The sequence below is a fragment of the Chiloscyllium punctatum genome, chromosome 3 (genome assembly GCF_047496795.1).
Source record: "Chiloscyllium punctatum isolate Juve2018m chromosome 3, sChiPun1.3, whole genome shotgun sequence".
Lineage (NCBI taxonomy): Eukaryota > Metazoa > Chordata > Chondrichthyes > Orectolobiformes > Hemiscylliidae > Chiloscyllium > Chiloscyllium punctatum.
The window spans coordinates 1662825-1683616 of record NC_092741.1 but is presented as its reverse complement, the minus strand read 5'-3'; the positions used below and the strand labels follow the sequence as shown (position 1 = coordinate 1683616).

Below are 20792 nucleotides of genomic sequence, written 5' to 3'. Positions count from 1 at the left end.
GGGAGCAACAGATACAATAAATGATATTGGTGGATGTGCAAGTAAAACATTGATGGATGAGGAAGGCTCCTTTAGGGCCTTGGATAGAGGTGAGGGAGGAGGTGTGGGCGCAGGTTTTACAGTTCCTGCGGTGGCAGGGGGAAAGTGCCAGAATGGGAGGGTGGGTCGTAGGGGGGTGGGGACCTGACCAGGCAGTCATGGAGGGAACGGTCTTTGCGGAAGGCGGAAAGGGGTGGGGAGGGAAATATATCCCTGGTGGTGGGGTCTTTTTGGAGGTGGCAGAAATATCGGCGGATGATTTGGTTTATGCGAAGGTTTGTAGGGTGGAAGGTGAGCACCAGGGGGGTTCTATCCTTGTTACGGTTGGAGTGGTGGGGTCTGAGGGCAGAGGTGCGGGATGTGGACGAGATGCGTTGGAGGGCATCTTTAACCACGTGGGAAGGGAAATTGCGGTCTCTAAAGAAGGAGGCCATCTGGTGTGTTCTGTGGTGGAACTGGTCCTCCTGGGAGCAGATACGGCGGAGGCGGAGAAATTGGGAATACGGGATGGCATTTTTGCAAGAGGTAGGGTGGCAAGAGGTGTAATCCAGGTAGCGATGGGAGTCGGTGGGTTTGTAAAAAATGTCAGTGTTGAGTCGGTCGTCATTAATGGAGATGGAGAAGTCCAGGAAGGGGAGGGAGGTGTCAGAGATAGTCCAGGTAAATTTAAGGTCAGGGTGGAATGTGTTGGTGAAGTTGATGAATTGCTCCACCTCCTCGCGGGAGCACGAGATGGCGCCAATGCAGTCATCAATGTAGCGGAGGAAGAGGTGGGGAGTGGTGCCGGTGTAATTACGGAAGATCAACTGCTCTACATAGCCAACAAAGAGACAGGCATAGCTGGGGCCCATACGTGTGCCCATGGCTACCCCTTTGGTCTGGAGGAAGTGGGAGGAGTCAAAGGAGAAATTGTTAAGGGTGAGGACCAGTTCGGCCAAACGAATGAGTGTGTTGGTGGAAGGGTACTGTTGGGGACATCTGGAGAGGAAAAAACGGAGGGCTTGGAGGCCCTGGTCATGGTGGATGGAGGTGTAGAGGGATTGGATATCCATGGTGAAGATGAGGTGTTGGGGGCCAGGGAAACGGAAGTCTTGGAGGAGGTGGAGGGTGTGGGTGGTGTCTCAAACGTATGTGGGGAGTTCCTGGACTAGGGGGGATAGGACAGTGTCGAGGTAGGTAGAGATGCGTTCAGTGGGGCAGGAGCATGCTGAGACAATGGGTCGGCCAGGGTGGTCAGGTTTGTGGATCTTGGGAAGGAGGTAGAACCGGGCAGTGCGGGGTTCCCGGACTATGAGGTTGGAAGCTGTGGGTGGGAGATCTCCTGAGGTGATGAGATTCTGTATGGTCTGGGAGATGATGGTTTGGTGATGGGGGGTGGGGTCATGGTCGAGGGGGCGGTAAGAAGAGGTGTCCTCGAGTTGGCATTTGGCTTCAGGCTTCAGCGGTGTAGAGGTCAGCGCGCCAGACTACCACTGCGCTCCCTTTATCTGCTGGCTTGATGGTGAGGTTGGGATTGGAGCAGAGGGATTGGAGGGCTGTGCGTTGTGAGGGTGAGAGGTTGGAGTGGGGGAGGGGGGGGGGGGTAGACAGGTTCAGGTGGCAGTTGGAAGTGAAGAGGCCAGCGCGGGGGGTGTTGTCTGTGTACCTTGTATGTGTTGTCGGTCAGTGTGTTCATCATGTTCTGTAAGTAGGATCTGAAGCCGATGTGCATCTTTGCTGAGCTGGAGGTTAAATTCCTGAACTCGTTGCTGCGTCCAGGGAAACGTGCCCGTGGCCTCCGAGTGTGGGGCTTATGCATGTCACTGACAGACTCCGTGAAGATCCTCATGAACCAGTGAAGGGAGAACTGGTACATGCAGTTCAACTTTGCCAGTTCATCCATGACAAAGTACATGACTGAGCCGCGGGTGGCCATTGGCAAATACTTCTTGCGAGCAGCCACAATCTTCCTCTCATTTTCCTCTGAGGCTTCCACTCGCAACTTAATCTCTTTGGACATTTCTTTGGACTGTTGAAGGGTGTCGATGAGGTCCTGGTCATCCAGAATATGCCCTACGGATAAGATGGTATGGTTCGAGAACGCGTCGCACGGTTTGAGTTCAGCTGGAGGACTGAGCACAGTGCTGAGTGTCTACTGCAGGAAACGTGTGAATGCATCAGTGGGACTTGGGAATGAGAAACTTCACTCATTTGGGCTTCCCACTGACCCAGCCAACTTGGATGCTCACGTTTTGCAATTTCTGCTTTGAGGACTTGCAAATCTTTCTGTTCGGTAACTTTCTGCAACCTTTCTCATTTAAAAAAAAATATCCAGCTCCTCTATTCTTCCTCCCAAAGTATATGACCTCACATTTCCCCACATTATACCCCATCTGGGATCAATGTTGGGACCACAGCTGTTTTCCACTCTTGGAGAAAGGAAGGGAAGTGGGCGAGAAATCGGCAATTGTCAGACAATGGGGAGAATCTGCAGTTTGCAATCGTTGTTCGTTTTGTAAGGGAGAACGGAAGAAATGTTATTGAAATGGAGAGAGACTGCAGAACGCTGCAACACACTGGGACTTGGGGGGGGGGGATCTTGTGCACAAACACAGAAAGCTAGCTCCCAGGAACAGCAGGTAATCAGGAAGGGCTACTGCAATGTTGGGCCTTGTTTCAAGGGGATTGGAGTATAAGAGTAGGGGAGTCTTACTGCAACTGTATAGGGAGCTGGGGAGAGCACATCTGGAGCACTGTCAGCAGCTGTGTCCCTTATTGAAGGGAAGGTACCATTTCCTTGGAGGCAGTTCGAGGAGGGTCACTGGGAGGGTCACTGGGATGGTCGGAGTGTTTTCTGAGCAAAGGTTAAAGAGCCTGGGAGGTCAGGCCTGACCTGGGGCTTTTCCAGCACCACACTCTGACTCTGACTCTCCAGAATCTGCCATCCTCCCTTTCTCCCACACAGGGAGTCTACTCCCTGGAGTGTCGAGGAACGAGAGGGGACCTCACTGAAACACATTCGATTCTTCAGGGGTCAATGCTGACAGGATGGTCCCCTAATGGGAGGGTCTAGGGCCCGAGGGCACACTCCCAGGATAAAGGGGCATTGATTTAAGATGGAGATAAGGAGGGATTTCTTCCCTCAGAGGGGATGTGGCTCTTTGGAACTTGCCCCAGAGAGCTGTGAGGGCAGAGTCCCTGTGTTTATTTAAGGCTGAGATCGATAGATTCTCAATCAGTCAGGGATTCGAGGGTTATGGGGAATGGAGAGGAAAGCAGATCTGCGGAATGTCAGATCAGCAGTGATCCAGCTGAGTGATGGATCAGGCTGGAGGGGCCGAATGGCCTACTCCTGTTCCTATTTCTGATGGTCTGATGGCCACACATTTCCTCAAATTATATTCCACCTACCAATTTTTTGCCCACTCACCCAACGTGTATACAACCCTCTGCAGACTCCTGGTGTCTTGTTTTTGTTTATTCATGGGTCATTGGAATCACTGGCTGGGTCCAGTATTTATTGCCCCGTCCCTAGTTGCCCCCTTGAGAGGGTGGGGGGGAGCTGCCTTCCTGACCCACTGCAGTCCCTGTGCTGTGGGAAGACCCACAATGTCCCTGAGGGAGGGAATTCCAGGATTCAGACCCAGTGACACTGAAGGAACGAGGAGATATTTCCCAGTCAGGATGGGAAGGGGCTCGGAGGGGAACTTGCAGGGGGTGGGGTTCCCGTGTATCTGCTGCCCCTTGTCCTTCTCTGAAACATTCTGCAAGCAGGTGTCCTGTCTCCCCAATGTAGAGGAGACCACATCAAAGCAATGGATACAGTAGAGGGTGTGTGTGGAAGGGCAGGTAAATCTCTGATGGATGTGGAAGGATCCTTTAGGGGGCGTTAGACGGAGGTGTTAGTTGGGGGGGGGGGGGGGGGGGGTTGTGGGGGCAGGTTTTGCAAATCCTGTAGTGGCAGGAGAAGATGCCAGGACAGGAGGGACCCTGTCAGGGTGATCCCCTGGGGTTTGGGGGGGACCCTGTCAGGGTGACCCCCTGGAGTTTGGGGGGGGGGGACCCTGTCAGGGTGACCCCCTGGGGTTTGAGTGAGGGACCCTGTCAGGGTGACCCCCTGGGGGGTGAGGGACCCTGTCAGTGTGACCCCCTGGGGGGTGAGGGGGGGACCCTGTCAGTGTGACTCCCTGGGGTTTGGGGGGGGGACCCTGTCAGGGTGACCCCCTGGGGTTTGGGGGGGGGACCCTGTCAGGGTGACCCCCCTGGGGTTTGGGGGGGGGGGGACCCTGTCAGGGTGACCCCCTGGGGTTTGGGGGGGAGACCCTGTCAGGGTGACCCCCTGGGGTTTGAGTGAGGGACCCTGTCAGTGTGACCCCCTGGGGGGTGAGGGGGGGACCCTGTCAGTGTGACTCCCTGGGGTTTGGGGGGGGACCCTGTCAGGGTGACCCCCTGGGGTTTGGGGGGGGGACCCTGTCAGGGTGACCCCCTGGGGTTTGGGGGGGGGGGGACCCTGTCAGGGTGACCCCCTGGGGGGTGAGGGGGGGACCCTGTCAGGGTGACCCCCTGGGGTTTGGGGGGGGGGACCCTGTCAGGGTGACCCCCTGGGGTTTGGGGGGGGGGGGACCCTGTCAGGGTGACCCCCTGGGGTTTGGGGGGGGGGGGACCCTGTCAGGGTGACCCCCTGGGGTTTGGGGGGGGACCCTGTCAGGGTGACCCCCTGGGGTTTGGGGGGGGGGGGACCCTGTCAGGGTGACCCCCTGGGGGGTGAGGGACCCTGTCAGGGTGATCATCTGGGGTTTGGGGGGGGACCCTGTCAGGGTGACCCCCTGGGGGGTGAGGGGGGGACCCTGTCAGGGTGACCCCCTGGGGGGTGAGGGACCCTGTCAGGGTGACCCCCTGGGGGGTGAGGGACCCTGTCAGGGTGATCCCCTGGGGTTTGGGGGTGAGGGACCCTGTCAGGGTGACCCCCTGGGGTTTGGGGGTGAGGGACCCTGTCAGGGTGACTCCCTGGGGTTTGGGGGGGGGGACCCTGTCAGGGTGACCCCCTGGGGGGTGAGGGGGGGACCCTGTCAGGGTGACCCCCTGGGGGGTGAGGGGGGACCCTGTCAGGGTGACCCCCTGGGGGGTGAGGGGGGGACCCTGTCAGGGTGACCCCCTGGGGTGTGAGGGGGGACGCTGTCAGGGTGACCCCCTGGGGTGTGAGGGGGGACGCTGTCAGGGTGACCCCCTGGGGTTTGGGGGTGAGGGACCCTGTCAGGGTGACAGCCTTGTGTCTTGGGGTTGTTTTTAGCTGCAGTGCCTCGTGTCCTGCACAGTAAGGTTAATGACATTGTGTGAGAGAGGTATAAACTGAAATATCCAACTGGATTACTGAAGAATTCCAGCCAACATCCTAAATATACCAGGAACGAGGGAGAGGGAATGCACCCGATGGGTGGTGGATCTGTCACCACGGTTTCCCTGTCGGAGGGTCGTTCCCAGCCTGCCTAACACTTACATCTTTCACCTTGAACAGAGCGAGTCTGTCGGCTGCCTGGCCATTGGGTTGGGATGGTCCCCAGCTATCGTTCCCGTCACCCTGTTAGCTTTGCTTCACTCTTAATATTTACAGCCGTGTGGGTACATTCCTGAATAGGAACGGTTTGGAATGATGTGGTCCGTGCAGACAGCTGGGCTTGGGTTAATTTGGGAATGCGGCTGGTGTGGATTCGTGAGACTGAAGGGTCTGTGTCTGCATGGTATGGCTTTGTGACTCTCTGCTCAACTGACGGACAAAGAAATGACTTGACAACGTATTCTGAAGGGAACCTTTTCAAATTGAGTTTGGTTCCTGCCACGGTCAAAGTCCTGGTGATTCTTAGAAGCTATTGATCAATTTAGCAGTGATAGAGTCACACACAGATGGGCAAGTCCCAAACAGGCCCTTCCATCGTGTAGTCCACTGGGAGTGATACCTCTGGGCATGAACAATCCAGCCACGTGGGTACATCAACAACATGTCAGTGATGCCCCCCCCCCCCCGCCCTTGGCAGTCAGCTCGGCTTACCCTCGTTTTTCTGAAATAAGGAGAGTGATTTATTCTCCAGATCGCGCAGGGTGACCAGGTCGTTGGCAATGCTCTGCAGCAGTTGTCCAAGCTGTTCCTCCACTTGTGGGTGCTGTCGCTTCACCACGCGGGATAGAAGTTGCTCCTGGAGACCCTCGAAGGTCACCGTGCAGTTAATCAGGGTCACTAGGTTACACACAGCGGGTAGAAAGTTCGGGTTGGAGATCCGGGTGGTCATGTACAACCTGCGATGACAGCGTTAGACCAATCAACACATTCACTCAAACTCAAATACAAACAAAATCCAGACAGAAACTGCTGTAGAACATGCAGAAAGGCGATTGGACTCGAAACATGAACTCTGCTTTCTCTCCACAGATGCTGCCATAGCTGCTGAGTTTCTCCAGCAATTTCTGTTCCGATTTTCTGAATCCGGGTTTGGTGTTACCTGAAGTTGGAATTGTATTCGACTTCCTTGTTTCCAATCCTGATGTAGTCCTGCCCCTCTCGGGAATAAATCTCTCGCACTAACACTGGCCTCAGCCCTGGATCAATCTGCTCCGTTAATTCCTGCAGGGAAGGAGACAAATCCAACTCATTCCTGCCCTTTCAATCTTTCCTCAGCTTCTTTATCCTGGTCAGTTGAGGCAACCCACAGATTAGATACAGAGTAAAACTCACCCTACGCTGCCCCAATCAAATCCTCCAAGGATAAGGACAGCACGGGGTTAGATACAGAGTAAAGCTCCCTCTACAATGTCCCCATCAAACACCCCCCAGGACAGGGACACCACGGGGTCAGATACTGAGTAAAGCTCCCTCTACACCGTCCCCCATCAAACACTCTCAGGGCAGGGACAGCACGGGGTTAGATACAGAGTAAAGCTCCCTCTACACTGTCCCCATCAAACAATCCCAGGACAGGGACAGCACGGGGTTAGATACAGAGTAAAGCTCCCTCTACACTGTCCCCATCAAACACTCCCCAGGACAGGGACAGCACGGGGTTAGATACAGAGTAAAGCTCCCTCTACACTGTCCCCATCAAACAATCCCAGGACAGGGACAGCACGGGGTTAGATACAGAGTAAAGCTCCCTCTACACTGTCCCCATCAAACAATCCCAGGACAGGGACAGCACAGGGTTAGATACAGAGTAAAGCTTCCTCTACACTGTTCCCCCATCAAACACCCACCAGGACAGGAACAGCACGGGGTCAGACACTGAGTAAAGCTCCCTCTACACTGTTCCCCATCCAACCCTCAAGGACAGGGACAGTATGGGGTCAGACACTGAGTAAAGCTCCCTCTACAGTGTCCCCTAAGCAGCAGCTTCCTTTCTCGATACTCACGTGTAGGAGGACTGGGTATCCCATGCGAATCGCACTCTCCAGGAGTTTGGTATACCCAGGGTCTGTTGCCAGGAGGATAACCAGCTCCTGCCCTTCCATCTTTGTGATCCAACTCCTTGCCTGACCCTGTGGGTCAATGAGTAGCGGCCAGTTGTTGCTCATCTTCACCAGGATAGCATTTTCGGTGGAGTAATTATCAGCTGGCAGACCCTGATTCTGTAAAATGCGAACCTGAGAGAGGGATACATCACATTCCTTTAACATTGTGAACATATGTGTGCACACACAGCCAGACAATTCAAAACCATCACAGACTTACTCCGAAATACTTTGATTTGTTTTTTGGTTTTTGTCCCAATTATGTATCCCTCCCTTCCTCACTCACTCCCTCCGCACTTTGCCACTCTGTTCCTCCAAATCCCTTTCACTCTATTCCACTTTCCCAATCTCGAGTCACAGAAACAGGCCTTTCAGCCCATCAACTCTACACTAGTGTGTGTGGGGTGTATATAAACGGGAGTGCGTGTGTGTGTACGTCGCGCGTGCATGCATGAGAGTGTGTGTATTTGCATGTGCATGTGTATTTGTGCGTGTGAGCGCATGTGTATTTGCGTGTGCGAGCGTGTGCATTTGCGTGTGCGTCCATGTGCGCGCGTGTGTATTTGCGTGTGCGAGTGTGTGCGCGCGTGTGCATTTGCATGTGCGTGCGTCTGTTTGCGTGTCCGTGTGTGTGCGCACGTGTGTATTTGCGTGTGTGTGTGCGCACGTGGGTATTTGCATGTGCGTGCGTGTGTTTGCGTGTCTGTGTGTGCGCGCGTGTGTATTTGCGTGTGCGTGTGTGTGCGCGCGTGTGTATTTGCGTGTGCGTGTGTATGCGCACGGGTGTATTTGTGTGTGCATGTGTGTGCGCGCGTGTGTTTGCATGTCCGCGTGTGTGCGCGCGTGTGTTTGCGTGTCCGCGTGTGTGCGCACGTGTGTATTTGTGTGTGCGTGTGTGTGCGCGCGTGTGTATTTGCATGTGCGTGCATGTGTTCGCATGTGTATTTGTGTGTGCGTGTGTGTGCGCACGTGCGTATATGCATGTGCGTGCGTGTGTTCGCATGTGTATTTGTGTGTGCGCGTGTGTGTATTTGCGTATGCGTGCATGCATGGGTGAGTGTGTGCTCAATAGCCCTTTGCAGACTCTGGGTCACCCTTACCCTGTCTCTGTCCCTCTGCAGACTCTGGGTCACCCTTACCCTGTCTATGTCCCTCTGCAGACTCTGGGTCACCCTTACCCTGTCTATGTCCCTCTGCAGACTCTGGGTCACCCTTACCCTGTCTATGTCCCTCTGCAGACTCTGGGTCACCCTTACCCTGTCTATGTCCCTCTGCAGACTCTGGGTCACCCTTACCCTGTCTATGTCCCTCTGCAGACTCTGGGTCACCCTTACCCTGTCTATACCCCTCTGCAGACTCTGGGTCACCCTTACCCTGTCTATACCCCTCTGCAGACTCTGGGTCACCCTTACCCTGCCTATACCCCTCTGCAGACTCTGGGTCACCCTTACCCTGCCTATACCCCTCTGCAGACTCTGGGTCACCCTTACCCTGTCTATGTCCCTCTGCAGACTCTGGGTCACCCTTATCCTGTCTATGTCCCTCTGTAGACTCTGGGTCACCCTTACCCTGTCTATACCCCTCTGCAGACTCTGGGTCACCCTTACCCTGCCTATACCCCTCTGCAGACTCTGGGTCACCCTTACCCTGTCTATGTCCCTCTGCAGACTCTGGGTCACCCTTACCCTGTCTATGTCCCTCTGCAGACTCTGGGTCACCCTTACCCTGTCTATGTCCCTCTGCAGACTCTGGGTCTCCCTTATCCTGTCTATACCCCTCTGCAGACTCTGGGTCACCCTTACCCTGTCTGTACCCCTCTGCAGACTCTGGGTCACCCTTACCCCGTCGATGTCCCTCTGCAGACTCTGGGTCACCCTTACCCTGTCTATGTCCCTCTGCAGACTCTGGGTCTCCCTTATCCTGTCTATGTCCCTCTGCAGACTCTGGGTCACCCTTACCCTGTCTATACCCCTCTGCAGACTCTGGGTCACCCTTACCCTGTCGATGTCCCTCTGCAGACTCTGGGTCACCCTTACCCTATTTATAACCCTCTGCAGACTCTGGGTCACCCTTACCCTATTTATATCCCTCTGCAGACTCTGGGTCACCCTTACCCTGTCTATGTCCCTCTGCAGACTCTGGGTCACCCTTACCCTGTCTATGTCCCTCTGTAGACTCTGGGTCACCCTTACCCTGTCTATGTCCCTCTGCAGACTCTGGGTCACCCTTACACCGTCTATGTCCCTTTGCAGACTCTGGGTCACCCTTACCCTGTCTATACCCCTCTGCAGACTCTGGGTCACCCTTACCCTGTCTCTGTCCCTCTGCAGACTCTGGGTCACCCTTACCCTGTCTATACCCCTCTGCAGACTCTGGGTCACCCTTACCCTGTCTATGTCCCTCTGCAGACTCTGGGTCACCCTTACCCTGTCTGTACCCCTCTGCAGACTCTGGGTCACCCTTACCCTGTCTATGTCCCTCTGCAGACTCTGGGTCACCCTTACCCTGTCTATGTCCCTCTGCAGACTCTGGGTCACCCTTACCCTGTCTGTACCCCTCTGCAGACTCTGGGTCACCCTTACCCTGTCTATGTCCCTCTGCAGACTCTGGGTCACCCTTATCCTGTCTATACCCCTCTGCAGACTCTGGGTCACCCTTATCCTGTCTATGTCCCTCTGCAGACTCTGGGTCACCCTTACCCTGCCTATACCCCTCTGCAGACTCTGGGTCACCCTTACCCTGTCGATGTCCCTCTGCAGACTCTGGGTCACCCTTACCCAGTCTATGTCCCTCTGCAGACTCTGGGTCACCCTTATCCTGTCTCTGTCCCTCTGCAGACTCTGGGTCACCCTTACCCTGCCTATACCCCTCTGCAGACTCTGGGTCACCCTTACCCTGCCTATACCCCTCTGCAGACTCTGGGTCACCCTTATCCTGTCTATGTCCCTCTGCAGACTCTGGGTCACCCTTACCCTGTCTATGTCCCTCTGCAGACTCTGGGTCACCCTTACCCTGTCTGTACCCCTCTGCAGACTCTGGGTCACCCTTATCCTGTCTATGTCCCTCTGCAGACTCTGGGTCACCCTTACCCTGTCTATGTCCCTCTGCAGACTCTGGGTCACCCTTACCCAGTCTATGTCCCTCTGCAGACTCTGGGTCACCCTTACCCTGTCTGTACCCCTCTGCAGACTCTGGGTCACCCTTACCCTGTCTATGTCCCTCTGCAGACTCTGGGTCACCCTTATCCTGTCTATGTCCCTCTGCAGACTCTGGGTCACCCTTACCCAGTCTATGTCCCTCTGCAGACTCTGGGTCACCCTTACCCTGTCTATGTCCCTCTGCAGACTCTGGGTCACCCTTACCCTGTCTATGTCCCTCTGCAGACTCTGGGTCACCCTTACCCTGTCTATGTCCCTCTGCAGACTCTGGGTCACCCTTACCCTGCCTATACCCCTCTGCAGACTCTGGGTCACCCTTACCCTGCCTATACCCCTCTGCAGACTCTGGGTCACCCTTACCCAGTCTATGTCCCTCTGCAGACTCTGGGTCACCCTTACCCTGTCTATGTCCCTCTACAGACTCTGGGTCACCCTTACCCAGTCTATGTCCCTCTGCAGACTCTGGGTCACCCTTACCCTGTCTATGTCCCTCTGCAGACTCTGGGTCACCCTTACCCTGTCTATGTCCCTCTGCAGACTCTGGGTCACCCTTACCCTGCCTATACCCCTCTGCAGACTCTGGGTCACCCTTACCCTGTCTATGTCCCTCTGCAGACTCTGGGTCACCCTTACCCTGCCTATACCCCTCTGCAGACTCTGGGTCACCCTTACCCTGTCTATGTCCCTCTGCAGACTCTGGGTCACCCTTACCCTGCCTATACCCCTCTGCAGACTCTGGGTCACCCTTACCCAGTCTATGTCCCTCTGCAGACTCTGGGTCACCCTTACCCTGTCTATGTCCCTCTGCAGACTCTGGGTCACCCTTACCCTGTCTATGTCCCTCTGCAGACTCTGGGTCTCCCTTATCCTGTCTATACCCCTCTGCAGACTCTGGGTTACCCTTACCCTGTCTATGTCCCTCTGCAGACTCTGGGTCACCCTTACCCTGCCTATACCCCTCTGCAGACTCTGGGTCACCCTTACCCTGTCTATGTCCCTCTGCAGACTCTGGGTCACCCTTACCCTGCCTATACCCCTCTGCAGACTCTGGGTCACCCTTACCCTGTCTATGTCCCTCTGCAGACTCTGGGTCACCCTTACCCTGCCTATACCCCTCTGCAGACTCTGGGTCACCCTTACCCTGTCTATGTCCCTCTGCAGACTCTGGGTCACCCTTATCCTGTCTATACCCCTCTGCAGACTCTGGGTCACCCTTACCCTGTCTATGTCCCTCTGCAGACTCTGGGTCACCCTTACCCTGTGTATGTCCCTCTGCAGACTCTGGGTCACCCTTACCCTGTCTGTACCCCTCTGCAGACTCTGGGTCACCCTTACCCTGTCTATGTCCCTCTGCAGACTCTGGGTCACCCTTACCCTGTCTATGTCCCTCTGCAGACTCTGGGTCACCCTTACCCTGTCTATGTCCCTCTGCAGACTCTGGGTCACCCTTACCCTGTCTATGTCCCTCTGCAGACTCTGGGTCACCCTTACCCTGTCTGTACCCCTCTGCAGACTCTGGGTCACCCTTACCCTGTCTATGTCCCTCTGCAGACTCTGGGTCACCCTTACCCTGTCTATGTCCCTCTGCAGACTCTGGGTCACCCTTACCCTGCCTATACCCCTCTGCAGACTCTGGGTCACCCTTACCCTGTCTATGTCCCTCTGCAGACTCTGGGTCACCCTTATCCTGTCTATGTCCCTCTGCAGACTCTGGGTCACCCTTACCCTGTCTATGTCCCTCTGCAGACTCTGGGTCACCCTTACCCTGTCTATGTCCCTCTGCAGACTCTGGGTCACCCTTACCCAGTCTATGTCCCTCTGCAGACTCTGGGTCTCCCTTATCCTGTCTATACCCCTCTGCAGACTCTGGGTCACCCTTACCCTGTCTATGTCGCTCTGCAGACTCTGGGTCACCCTTACCCTGTCTGTACCCCTCTGCAGACTCTGGGTCACCCTTACCCTGTCTATGTCCCTCTGCAGACTCTGGGTCACCCTTACCCTGTCTATGTCCCTCTGCAGACTCTGGGTCACCCTTACCCTGTCTATACCCCTCTGCAGACTCTGGGTCTCCCTTACCCTGTCTATACCCCTCTGCAGACTCTGGGTCTCCCTTATCCTGTCTATGTCCCTCTGCAGACTCTGGGTCACCCTTACCCTGTGTATGTCCCTCTGTAGACTCTGGGTCACCCTTACCCAGTCTATGTCCCTCTGCAGACTCTGGGTCTCCCTTACCCTGTCTGTACCCCTCTGCAGACTCTGGGTCACCCTTACCCTGTCTATGTCCCTCTGCAGACTCTGGGTCACCCTTACCCTGTCTATGTCCCTCTGCAGACTCTGGGTCACCCTTACCCTGTCTATACCCCTCTGCAGACTCTGGGTCTCCCTTATCCTGTCTATACCCCTCTGCAGACTCTGGGTCACCCTTACCCTGTCTATGTCCCTCTGCAGACTCTGGGTCACCCTTAGCACTTGCTGTTGTATTTTGGAGTTGTTGCAAACTGAGCGATAATACATTCACTTTCCTCATCCTAGTCATTACTGTAAATTGTAAATAACTGTACGTTAACTGAGTCAACTGTAAACCAGGATTCCACTGTGTCTTTGACTGCTCTCTGACCTCTTATTCTCTCTCCCAATATTTCCCACAGAATCCCAACTCTCCTGATAGCCCCCACTCTTCCTCAGTTTCGGAATCTCCCTGTTATTGTTCCTGATTATCTTCCCCAGGTGCTCACTCATTGACTGCTCTGATGAAGGGAAGGATTTATATGTCAGGCTGAGACAGTGTTAACAACATCGGACAGCACCGGAACATGCCCTTCGACCCACGAGGGTGCATCAAACATGTCTCCTCATGGAACTGAGTCCATTGGGCTTCTCTTGCTAGTGTTTACCTCATTTTTTTCTGTAGTTGCTGGGATGAGGGAATAGTCAGGTGACATTGGGATTTGATTCTCAGTCAGGAATGTTATCCATTCCTCCATCAGTTTCTTCCTGTAGTGTGCGGTGAATGGACCGTAGTAGGTGATGCTTGCAGCAGAGAGAAGGGTGTCTCCCACAATTCCCTGATAATAGCCATCTAACGCATCAAGACATTCCTTCCAACGGTCCTGTAGGGACAAGATCCGATTAATTCTGCTTAATCCCCACAAACAGTCAGAGAGACGTAGTGTGTTACTGGAGTTCGGGAGAATGACGGAGGGATATAAAACACGAAAGGGGATCTATAAGGTGGATGGTGAACTGGTGTGGGACAGGCTAGGACAAGAGGTCATCGATATAGAGTGAGAGGAGCTCAGTTCAAAACTGAGATGAAGAGAAACAACTTCTCTCCTGAGGGTTGTGAATCTGTGGAGCCCACTGCCCCAGAGTGCAGTGGCGGCAGAATCAATCAACAGATTCAAGAAACAATTCCATATGTTTCTGATGAAAAGCAGGATAGAGGGATAGGGGGAGCAGGAAGAAAGTGGAGTTGAAATCAGGATATGATTAACCATGATCATGTTAAACAGCAGAGTGGGCTCAAAGGCCTCAATTGCCCACTCTCGTTCCTAATTCCTATGTTCCACTCTCCCTCCCACTCTGTATTGGCCTCAGTCTCTGTCTCACTGTCTCTCTCTGTACTAGTCTATGTGTGTAGCTCTCTCTCTCTCTCTGTATAAGTCTATCGCACTCTGTCTTTCTGTACCAGTCTCATTCTCTCTCTCTCTTTCTCTCTCTCTCTCTCTCTCTCTCTCTCTCCCTCACACCCCCTTTGCACCAGTCTGTCTCTCTCTCTGTACCAGTCTCATTCTCTCTCTCTCTGTACCAGTCTCTCCCTCTCCTTCTCTCGATACCAGTCTCTGTCTCTCTCTCTCTCTCTTTCTGAAACCCCCGCTGCACCAGTCTCTCTCACTCTGTACCTGTCTCACTCTGTACCTATCTAAGTCTCACTCTCTCTGTATCAGTCTCTCTCTCTCTCCCTGTCTGTACGAGCATCTCTCTCCCTGTCTGTACCAGTCTCTCTCTCTCTCTCTCCCTGTCTGTACCAGTCTCTCTCTCTCTCTCCCTGTCTGTACCAGTCTCTCTCCCACCCTGTCTGTACCAGTCTCTCTCTCCCTGTCTGTACCAGTCTCTCTCGCTCTCTCTCCCTGTCTGTACCAGTCTCTCTCTCCCTGTCTGTACCAGTCTCTCCCTCCTGTCTGTACCAGTCTCTCTCTCCCTCCTGTCTGTACCAGTCTCTCGCTCTCTCCCTGTCTGTACTCGTCTCTCTCTCCCTGTCTGTACCAGTCTCTCTCTCTCCCTGTCTGTACCAGTCTCTCTCTCTCCCTGTCTGTACCAGTCTCTCTCTCCCTGTCTGTACCAGTCTCTCCCTCCTGTCTGTACCAGTCTCTCTCTCCCTCCTGTCTGTACCAGTCTCTCTCTCTCTCCCTGTCTGTACCAGTCTCTCTCTCTCTCTCCCTGTCTGTACCAGTCTCTCTCTCCCTGTCTGTACCAGTTTCTCCCTCCTGTCTGTACCAGTCTCTCTCTCCCTCCTGTCTGTACCAGTCTCTCTCTCCCTCCTGTCTGTACCAGTCTCTCTCTCTCTCCCTGTCTGTACCAGTCTCTCTCTCTCCCTCCCTGTCTGTACCAGTCTCTCTCTCTCTCCCTGTCTGTACCAGTCTCTCTCTCTCCCTGTCTGTACGAGCATCTCTCTCCCTGTCTGTACCAGTCTCTCTCGCTCTCTCTCCCTGTCTGTACCAGTCTCTCCCTCCTGTCTGTACCAGTCTCTCTCTCCCTCCTGTCTGTACCAGTCTCTCTCTCTCTCTCCCTGTCTGTACCAGTCTCTCTCCCTCCCTGTCTGTACCAGTCTCTCTCTCTCTCCCTCTCTGTACCAGTCTCTCTCTCCCTGTCTGTACCAGTCTCTCTCTCCCTGTCTGTACCAGTCACTCCCTCCTGTCTGTACCAGTCTCTCTCTCCCTCCTGTCTGTACCAGTCTCTCTCTCTCTCTCCCTGTCTGGACCAGTCTCTCTCACTCCCTGTCTGTACCAGTCTCTCTCTCCCTGTCTGTACCAGTCTCTCTCTCCCTCCTGTCTGTACCAGTCTCTCTCTCTCTCCCTGTCTGTACCAGTCTCTCTCTCTCTCCCTGTCTGTACCAGTCTCTCTCTCCCTGTCTGTACCAGTCTCTCCCTCCAGTCTGTACCAGTCTCTCCCTCCCTCCTGTCTGTACCAGTCTCTCTCTCTCTCTCCCTGTCTGTACTCGTCACTCTCTCCCTGTCTGTACCAGTCTCTCTCTCTCCCTGTCTGTACCAGTCTCTCTCTCCCTGTCTGTACCAGTCACTCCCTCCTGTCTGTACCAGTCTCTCTCTCCCTCCTGTCTGTACCAGTCTCTCTCTCTCTCTCCCTGTCTGGACCAGTCTCTCTCTCTCCCTGTCTGTACCAGTCTCTCTCTCCCTGTCTGTACCAGTCTCTATCTCTCCCTGTCTGTACCAGTCTCTCTCTCTCCCTGTCTGTACCAGTCTCTCTCTCCCTGTCTGTACCAGTCTCTCCCTCCTGTCTGTACCAGTCTCTCTCTCCCTCCTGTCTGTACCAGTCTCTCTCTCTCTCCCTGTCTGTACCAGTCTCTCTCTCTCTCTCCCTGTCTGTACCAGTCTCTCTCTCCCTGTCTGTACCAGTTTCTCCCTCCTGTCTGTACCAGTCTCTCTCTCCCTCCTGTCTGTACCAGTCTCTCTCTCCCTGTCTGTACCAGTCTCTCTCTCTCTCCCTGTCTGTACCAGTTTCTCCCTCCTGTCTGTACCAGTCTCTCTCTCCCTCCTGTCTGTACCAGTCTCTCTCTCTCTCCCTGTCTGTACCAGTCTCTCTCTCTCCCTCCCTGTCTGTACCAGTCTCTCTCTCTCTCCCTGTCTGTACCAGTCTCTCTCTCTCCCTGTCTGTACGAGCATCTCTCTCCCTGTCTGTACCAGTCTCTCTCGCTCTCTCTCCCTGTCTGTACCAGTCTCTCCCTCCTGTCTGTACCAGTCTCTCTCTCCCTCCTGTCTGTACCAGTCTCTCTCTCTCTCCCTGTCTGTACTCGTCTCTCTCTCCCTGTCTGTACCAGTCTCTCTCTCTCCCTGTCTGTACCAGTCTCTCTCTCCCTGTCTGTACCAGTCTCTCCCTCCTGTCTGTACCAGTCTCTCTCTCCCTCCTGTCTGTACCAGTCTCTCTCTCTCTCTCCCTGTCTGTACCAGTCTCTCTCCCTCCCTGTCTGTACCAGTCTCTCTCTCTCTCCCTCTCTGTACCAGTCTCTCTCTCCCTGTCTGTACCAGTCTCTCTCTCCCTGTCTGTACCAGTCACTCCCTCCTGTCTGTACCAGTCTCTCTCTCCCTCCTGTCTGTACCAGTCTCTCTCTCTCTCTCTCCCTGTCTGGACCAGTCTCTCTCTCTCCCTGTCTGTACCAGTCTCTCTCTCCCTGTCTGTACCAGTCTCTCTCTCCCTCCTGTCTGTACCAGTCTCTCTCTCTCTACCTGTCTGTACCAGTCTCTCTCTCTCTCCCTGTCTGTACCAGTCTCTCTCTCCCTGTCTGTACCAGTCTCTCCCTCCAGTCTGTACCAGTCTCTCCCTCCCTCCTGTCTGTACCAGTCTCTCTCTCTCTCTCCCTGTCTGTACTCGTCACTCTCTCCCTGTCTGTACCAGTCTCTCTCTCTCCCTGTCTGTACCAGTCTCTCTCTCCCTGTCTGTACCAGTCACTCCCTCCTGTCTGTACCAGTCTCTCTCTCCCTCCTGTCTGTACCAGTCTCTCTCTCTCTCTCCCTGTCTGTACCAGTCACTCCCTCCTGTCTGTACCAGTCTCTCTCTCCCTCCTGTCTGTACCAGTCTCTCTCTCTCTCTCCCTGTCTGGACCAGTCTCCCTCTCTCCCTGTCTGTACCAGTCTCTCTCTCCCTGTCAGTACCAGTCTCTATCTCTCTCCCTGTCTGTACCAGTCTCTCCCTCCTGTCTGTACCAGTCTCTATCTCCCTCCTGTCTGTACCAGTCTCTCTCTCTCTCCCTGCCTGTACCAGTATCTCTCTCTCTCCCTGTCTGTACCAGTCTCTTTCTCCCTGTCTGTACCAGTCTCTCTCTCCCTGTCTGTACCAGTCTCCCTCTCTCTCCCTCTCTGTACCAGTCTCTCTCTCCCTGTCTGTACCAGTCTCTCTCTCCCTGTCTGTACCAGTCTCTCTCTCTCTCCCTCTCTGTACCAGTCTCTCTCTCTCTCCCTCTCTGTACCAGTCTCTCTCTCCCTGTCTGTACCAGTCTCTCTCTCTCCCTGTCTGTACCAGTCTCTCACTCCCTGTCTGTACCAGTCTCTCTCTCTCCCTGTCTGTACCAGTCTCTCTCTCCCTGTCTGTACCAGTCTCTCTCTCCCTGTCTGTACCAGTCTCTCCCTCCTGTCTGTACCAGTCTCTCTCTCCCTCCTGTCTGTACCAGTCTCTCTCTCTCTCTCCCTGTCTGTACCAGTCTCCCTCCCTCCCTGTCTGTACCAGTCTCTCTCTCCCTGTCTGTACCAGTCTCTCTCTCTCTCCCTGTCTGTACCAGTCTCTCTCTCTCTCTCCCTGTCTGTACCAGTCACTCTCTCCCTGTCTGTACCAGTCTCTCTCTCTCTCCCTGTCTGTACCAGTCTCTCTCTCCCTGTCTGTACCAGTCTCTATCTCTCTCCCTGTCTGTACCAGTCTCTCCCTCCTGTCTGTACCAGTCTCTCTCTCCCTCCTGTCTGTACCAGTCTCTCTCTCTCTCCCTGTCTGTACCAGTATCTCTCTCTCTCCCTGTCTGTACCAGTCTCTTTCTCCCTGTCTGTACCAGTCTCTCTCTCCCTGTCTGTACCAGTCTCTCTCTCTCTCCCTCTCTGTACCAGTCTCTCTCTCCCTGTCTGTACCAGTCTCTCTCTCTCTCCCTCTCTGTACCAGTCTCTCTCTCTCTCCCTCTCTGTACCAGTCTCTCTCTCCCTGTCTGTACCAGTCTCTCTCTCTCCCTGTCTGTACCAGTCTCTCACTCCCTGTCTGTACCAGTCTCTCTCTCTCCCTGTCTGTACCAGTCTCTCTCTCCCTGTCTGTACCAGTCTCTCTCTCCCTGTCTGTACCAGTCTCTCCCTCCTGTCTGTACCAGTCTCTCTCTCCCTCCTGTCTGTACCAGTCTCTCTCTCTCTCTCCCTGTCTGTACCAGTCTCCCTCCCTCCCTGTCTGTACCAGTCTCTCTCTCCCTGTCCGTACCAGTCTCTCTCTCTCTCCCTGTCTGTACCAGTCTCTCTCTCTCTCTCCCTGTCTGTACCAGTCACTCTCTCCCTGTCTGTACCAGTCTCTCTCTCTCTCCCTGTCTGTACCAGTCTCTCTCTCCCTGTCTGTACCACTCTCTCTCTCCCTCCCGGTCTGTACCAGTCTCTCTCTCCCTGTCTGTACCAGGCTCTCTCTCCCTGTCTGTACCAGTCTCTCTCTCTCCCTCCTGTCTGTACCAGTCCCTCTCTCCCTCCTGTCTGTACCAGTCTCTCTCTCTCTCCCTGTCTGTACCAGTCTCTCTCTCTCTCTCTCCCTGTCTGTACCAGTCTCTCTCTCTCTCCCTGTCTGTACGAGCATCTCTCTCCCTGTCTGTACCAGTCTCTCTCCCTGTCTGTACCAGTCTCTCTCTCTCTCCCTGTCTGTACCAGTCTCTCTCTCCCTCCCTGTCTGTACCAGTCTCTCTCTCCCTGTCTGTACCAGTCTCTCTCTCTCTCCCTGTCTGTACCAGTCTCTCCCTCTCTCCCTGTCTGTACGAGCATCTCTCTCCCTGTCTGTACCAGTCTCTCTCTCTCTCCCTGTCTGTACCAGTCTCTCTCTCTCCCTGTCTGTACCAGTCTCTCTCTCCCTGTCTGTACCAGTCTCTCTCTCTCTCTCCCTGTCTGTACCAGTCTCTCTCTCTCTGTCTGTACCAGTCTCTCTCTCCCTCCCGGTCTGTACCAGTCTCTCTCTCCCTGTCTGAACCAGTCTCTCCCTCCCTGTCTGTACCAGTCTCTCTCTCCCTGTCTGTACCAGTCTCTCTCTCCCTGTCTGTACCAGTCTCTCCCTCCCTGTCTGTACCAGTCTCTCTCTCTCTCTCCCTGTCTCTACCAGTCTCTCTCTCTCTCCCTGTCTGTACCAGTCTCTCTCTCCCTGTCTGTACCTGTCTCTCTCTCTCCCTGTCTGTACCAGTCTCTCTCTCCCTGTCTGTACCTGTCTCTCTCTCTCCCTGTCTGTACCAGTCTCTCTCTCCCTGTCTGTACCAGTCTCTCTCTCCCTGTCTGTACCAGTCTCTCTCTCTCCCTGTCTGTACCAGTCTCTCTCTCTCCATGTCTGTACCAGTCTCTCTCTCCCTCCCTGTCTGTACCAGTCCCTCTCTCCCTGTCTGTACCAGTCCCTCTCTCCCTGTCTGTACCAGTCTCTCTCTCCCTGTCTGTACCAGTCTCTCTCTCCCTGTCTGTACCAGTCACTCCCTCCTGTCTGTACCAGTCTCTCTCTCCCTCCTGTCTGTACCAGTCTCTCTCTCTCTCTCCCTGTCTGGACCAGTCTCTCTCACTCCCTGTCTGTACCAGTCTCTCTCTCCCTGTCTGTACCAGTCTCTCTCTCCCTCCTGTCTGTACCAGTCTCTCTCTCTCTCCCTGTCTGTACCAGTCTCTCTCTCTCTCCCTGTCTGTACCAGTCTCTCTCTCCCTGTCTGTACCAGTCTCTCCCTCCAGTCTGTACCAGTCTCTCCCTCCCTCCTGTCTGTACCAGTCTCTCTCTCTCTCTCCCTGTCTGTACTCGTCACTCTCTCCCTGTCTGTACCAGTCTCTCTCTCTCCCTGTCTGTACCAGTCTCTCTCTCCCTGTCTGTACCAGTCACTCCCTCCTGTCTGTACCAGTCTCTCTCTCCCTCCTGTCTGTACCAGTCTCTCTCTCTCTCTCCCTGTCTGGACCAGTCTCTCTCTCTCCCTGTCTGTACCAGTCTCTCTCTCCCTGTCTGTACCAGTCTCTATCTCTCCCTGTCTGTACCAGTCTCTCTCTCTCCCTGTCTGTACCAGTCTCTCTCTCCCTGTCTGTACCAGTCTCTCCCTCCTGTCTGTACCAGTCTCTCTCTCCCTCCTGTCTGTACCAGTCTCTCTCTCTCTCCCTGTCTGTACCAGTCTCTCTCTCTCTCTCCCTGTCTGTACCAGTCTCTCTC

At 54.6% G+C, this 20792-nt stretch overlaps 2 protein-coding genes across 2 annotated transcripts in view; both read right to left on the bottom strand.

Moving 5' to 3' along the window:
• LOC140453795 (dynein axonemal heavy chain 6-like) overlaps positions 1-2038 on the bottom strand; it is a 108960-nt gene extending 106922 nt beyond the window's left edge. Inside the window, exon 1 of the mRNA XM_072548699.1 lies at positions 1685-2038. Within this exon, the coding sequence (XP_072404800.1) occupies positions 1685-2038 (354 nt within the window). The remainder of the gene's footprint in view (positions 1-1684) is intronic.
• A 4012-nt stretch (positions 2039-6050) lies between these two features.
• The window catches only part of LOC140453779 (dynein axonemal heavy chain 6-like), a 42439-nt gene continuing 27697 nt past the window's right edge, over positions 6051-20792 (bottom strand). Inside the window, exons 3-6 of the mRNA XM_072548698.1 lie at positions 13568-13783; positions 7417-7647; positions 6513-6634; positions 6051-6309 (exon numbers count right to left, since the gene is read on the bottom strand). Of these exons, the coding sequence (XP_072404799.1) occupies positions 6051-6309; positions 6513-6634; positions 7417-7647; positions 13568-13783 (828 nt within the window). The remainder of the gene's footprint in view (positions 6310-6512; positions 6635-7416; positions 7648-13567; positions 13784-20792) is intronic.